Below are 5,000 nucleotides of genomic sequence, written 5' to 3' on the forward strand. Positions count from 1 at the left end.
TGTATATTTTCAAATTTATATGAAATAAATCGGCTTTCATTGAGAAGTGGCATTTTTCCAGATCACGTTCACATTTTTCGTTTTACAGACATTCTAATTCATGTGTATTCTTGCTGTAGGTGTGTGCCTCCTTTGTTAATTTTCCAAGATTTAATATTCATTTTTCCCCATTGGCCACAATGAAATGTATTAGTATGAAAAAAACACAAAGCAGTCTATCAAGACACAAAAGTCAGAGTAGCATCTATGCACCTTCACAGTTTCATGGTAAACCCCCACACAACTACAGATATTTACAAGACCAGATTGCATATTTTATTCCCCATAAGCGCCACCTTAAAACATTATAAAATTCCAAATTTATTCCAGTCAGCAATATAGATACCCATATACATAGTTTAACTGAACCAACAGAGTAATTGATAGATAGATATAAATTGGACAGACACATTGAAAATTTGGTGCATAGATGATAGATAGATGGATCAATGTAGATCGATAAATATATATATATATATAAATGTCTAGAGTTAAATGAATAAATTACTTTAGGCAGTCCCATATCTCCATAAAGGGCAAGGCCACAAACTGCAACATATATTCTTGTGTAAATACAAAGTATAATCATAAGGAAATATAATCTGCATATATCTAATATATCCATACACTTAATTTTATGTAAAATTGTATAAAAAGTACACCCGCACTTCACTATAAAAGCTGAGTACAAGCTAATAACTTTTCAGAACAATAAGATTCAGGATTTTATGGGCGTGTCATCTATGATAAGGCACTACCCCTTTCCTGGTGTGTGTGTGTGTGTGTGTGTGTGTGTGTGTGTGTGTGTGTGTGTGTGTGTGTGTGTGTGTGTGTGTGTGTGTGTGTGTGTGTGTGTGTGTGTGTGAGGGGGGGGGGCTTAGCAAATTTCTGGTAATTTTTTTTTTTGGGGGGGTGGGAGAGAGGGAAGTTGCTATATATTCAAGAAAAGTTAAATAATACACGAAAAATGCAAAACATAAAAAAGACTGGTGTAGACACCATCTTTTAAAGATATAAAAAAACACCCTTTCAATAAAGTTCTTTCCATGGAATACCATCTTGCCTAAATATGCATGGTTAATAAAGTCAAAATTCTTAAATCTTGGCTGAAGAAAGCCAACAACTATAGGAAAAACAAAAATAAAAGGTTGCAAAATTATTTTAAGTCAGAGCCACAAGCAATGACATGTAAGCCAACCTCCCTTAGCAACAACAAGCCTAACATAAGGGCACCTGACAATTTAACTAGTTCCTTTACGAGAGATAATAACATTACCACAAATTTGCTTTTATTTTATTGCACTTTATTCTCCCAAATGAAAAATATAAATTGAATTTACCACAGGAAGCTAAAGGTAATGGCCAAAAAAGTGCATATAAATTTCATGTAGTATGTTGTCATTAGAATGATAGAGTAACAGATGTCATAACCTATGCTCCTAGCTTTTGTATCATAAAATTTTCTAGTATTCTGCATTATATATATGGTAGGTATTTTTATCTGTTCTTTGGTAATTATTCATACTTTCCCACAACTTCAACCACTTTTCCTCATCATCATCATCATTTGGGAGGTAACACCGGCAGGGGCGCATAGCCGCAGCCACCCTTTGCTTCCACCTACGAGGGTCTCTCATCTCTAGCTCCTCATAACAGGTTTGATCGACCTGCCCAAGCCACAATTTTCTCGGTCGTCCCACAAGCCTCCTCCACCCAGGGTTGTCTCGGACAGAGACAACCTGGTGGGCATGGTCATCCTGCGGGAATCGAGCCAAGTGGCCGAATAGCCTGAGTTGGCAATCGCGGATTGTGCAGGTAACCGGTCCTGTATCAGTCTCACTGTGCAGCAGTTGGTTGGACACTTGGTCCTGCCAACTGTACCCCATGATCCGGCACAAGGATCTGTCACAAAAGGCATCAAGACGAGATTCCAAAGTACAAGATAGCGCCCAAGTTTCACTACCATATTGTAAAACTGGCAGTATCAGGGCATTGAAAACATGTAGATTGGTCCTTCTGCACAGGTACCAGCATCTCCAAATACTCTTGTCGAGAGATTTCATGACACCTGCTGCCAGGCCAATCCATCTACTGACTTCCTGAGCTGATAGTCCAGAGTCGTGAACTGCACTACCGAGGTATATAAAACTCTGTGACTTCGATGTTTTTCACTGCAAGCACGTAGTGACTGCACAGGGTCTCCGAGTAGGCCCCCAAAATCCTGGATCTTGGTCTTGGTCCAGGAGACCTCTAGCCCCAGGGGCTTCACTTCATTGCTAAATGCATCAAGAGCCGCCACTAGGGTTTCTAGAGATTCAGATAGAACGGCAATTGCAAATTGCATGAAATCTTAGCATTTATGAAATACAGGCAATTCAGCTACAATGACAAAATTTCAATTTTACCTACAGATTATAAACAGGCAACTGAGAAATGAAAATCAATAAAATGTTCAAAATTTTATTTCAAACAAACAAAAAATAATTGTGACTAGTCTACTGCATTGATATTTTTTCATTAAAGACTACTAGTGTATTCAATACATACCAGTTCCTTAAAAGCACAAAGAACTATCAAGCCTTTTGTGAAAATACTGTAAAACTATTCTTTCTCTTAATATACAAGATTAGAAATAAGAAATGTGTAAACATTCCCATATTTGATGGGTAAACCTTTGATAGCTTGTAAAAGATACTGACAATACCTTTAATAAAACTGATTTGGTATTTACCTTTTCTTCAACTATGCCTTTCAAAAGCCACTAGCCACAAAGTCTGTATCCTTACATGGAGTAAAATGTGTAATTCCAAATCATATTATATATTCCAAAGATAGTTCTATAGAAATTTGATACAACATAAGCAATAAATAATTACACAAATTTTGTAGAAAAAAATAATGATAAAATCATAAAATGTACCTTTACAATGCAAAATCATTAATTGTCTATCTGGCAAGTCTGATTGCTCTAAAGTGTTTGCAAATGGTAAATAATGAAATTCACTTTAAAAACATGGTTGCTAGTTATACATTACAAAATTTTATATTAACATTTACTGATACCAAACCTAGACTATATGATGTTATGCAAGTCTGGATGTACAAGTCTATTTATTGTGTGCAAAGTGCTTTAGACTGAATTATTACCTTAGTACTACATATGTAAAAAAAAATATAGGTAATAAAAAAAATTAAAAAAAAAACTTTCCAATGCACAGAGTAAAGTTAGTGAATCTATTCATACTTTTTCTACATTTGTCCCAACAGACATAGTACTACATGCTGTATTGTGTGAAGCAAGTTTTCAAATCAATCAAGTTTATGCACACTAAAAATTACCTAAACATAACAGGTAATAATATTTCTAAAATTCCCACTGCTATCATGAATATTACATTTTAGTTAAACAAAATAAATGCAAACTATTACTATTAGCAAACTTAGAGAAACAAGGCTTTATAAATTCCTTATATACTCTCCCTTCAAAATAATCTGAATACAGCACAGCCTTTCTTGTCTCTGCTAAATATCCATAAAGGTAAAGAAATTACAAACCACTGGTTTTAAGGCTTATCAGATTATTAAAATGTGTCTTTACTTCGGTATCTAGTAATACTGAACAAAAATATTAGTAATAAAAGCAGAACTACACATTAGGTAAATAAAAGAGAAATACAAAAAAATGACAGTAAAATTGCTTAGTTTCAAAACCAGCTACATCCTACTATCTTTTTTTTCTGTATTTCCCATTAATTAATCAAATTCTACTTATGGCCCTAACTTGCTCTGGAGTTCTGAATTCAATAAAATTGTTAGTGTATGCATTTCACTATTAGAATTCCTGTAAGGTCTGTATATAAGACAAAGAATTTTCCCAGAAATTGTAAAGTTAATAAACCATAATAAAGATAATATATTATTATGCATTCAAATATTAAAGTAACAAATAAAATAAAGTATTTTGTATACTATATAAACATATAACTGAACAGTAATAACAAATGTTTACATTAACAGACTTTTTCAACCTTCTTTTATAAATTACTGCTGCCAAACAACAGAAATAAAAGCATGTTCAAGATAAAATTTGGTAATATGTTACTACATTGTGTAATTAGCACCAAATTACCAATGATCACTACAACATGCACACAACATTTCATTGACTGTTGCCTGAGATATGTTTTGAGATTTGAATGACAATCATTTGGAAGTAGTTTCCAAATGCCACTCTAAGCCTATCAATATAAACCTCTAAACAAAATTAAATTACGTATGTATTTTTCTGTTATCTCTACTCTCTGAAATAGTACAGCACATATGGTAAAAGATTTTTTTTAAATATCTTTAATTAAAATGCAATTCCAGTCATTTTTGTTCATAATTCATATGAAGATAAAACTTAGAAGATGTAAAAGTTAAAATGTTCACACAATAAATCTTTTCAACTAGTGTAGAACAATGATTTTAAGCTCACATTAACAAAATTAATCTCTGAATGAATGTATAAATGAGGCTTCTAGAGGCTTGCAGTAGGAGCTGTCAACACATCTTGCATATCTTGAAGTGATGAGGCAAGTGCTTCACAGAAATCTTCTCCTCTTGATTCTTTTGATGTGAGGTATGTGCTTACAAAGAAGTTTAGCCTGAGTGGGAGAAAAAAAAAAGTCATAAATAATTTTGTATCATGTTTGTACACAAACTATTCTAACCTAACAAGACTAATGGATTGCTGACATTAGTGATACTCTTGAAATAATTGATCATAATATGAATATATCAGTGGCCACTGAAATCAAGTCATTACATCCAGTATATCTCATGTATTTACTAATATTCTGTGACAAAAAATAATGATTTTAAGTGAAGTAAAAAAATAACAGAAAACATCATTTCAACTATGACTTCAGATAGTAAATAAAGCTTCTTAACACAGAAGAAATTACTTACTTGTCTGGGAG

The 5,000-nt window shown here is 33.2% G+C and overlaps 1 protein-coding gene across 2 annotated transcripts in view; it reads right to left on the minus strand.

The window, feature by feature from the left end:
• Nucleotides 1-2,485: 2,485 nt before the first annotated feature.
• LOC125036115 (peroxisomal carnitine O-octanoyltransferase-like) overlaps nt 2,486-5,000 on the minus strand; it is a 21,322-nt gene continuing 18,807 nt past the window's right edge. For both annotated transcript variants that reach the window (XM_047628531.1, XM_047628532.1), the window contains exons 16-17: nt 4,990-5,000; nt 2,486-4,685 (exon numbers count right to left, since the gene is read on the minus strand). The exon at nt 4,990-5,000 is cut by the window's right edge and continues 109 nt beyond it. In XM_047628531.1, the coding sequence (XP_047484487.1) occupies nt 4,559-4,685; nt 4,990-5,000 (138 nt within the window). In that variant the 3' untranslated portion in view covers nt 2,486-4,558. The remainder of the gene's footprint in view (nt 4,686-4,989) is intronic.

The sequence above is a fragment of the Penaeus chinensis genome, chromosome 20 (genome assembly GCF_019202785.1).
Source record: "Penaeus chinensis breed Huanghai No. 1 chromosome 20, ASM1920278v2, whole genome shotgun sequence".
NCBI lineage: Eukaryota > Metazoa > Arthropoda > Malacostraca > Decapoda > Penaeidae > Penaeus > Penaeus chinensis.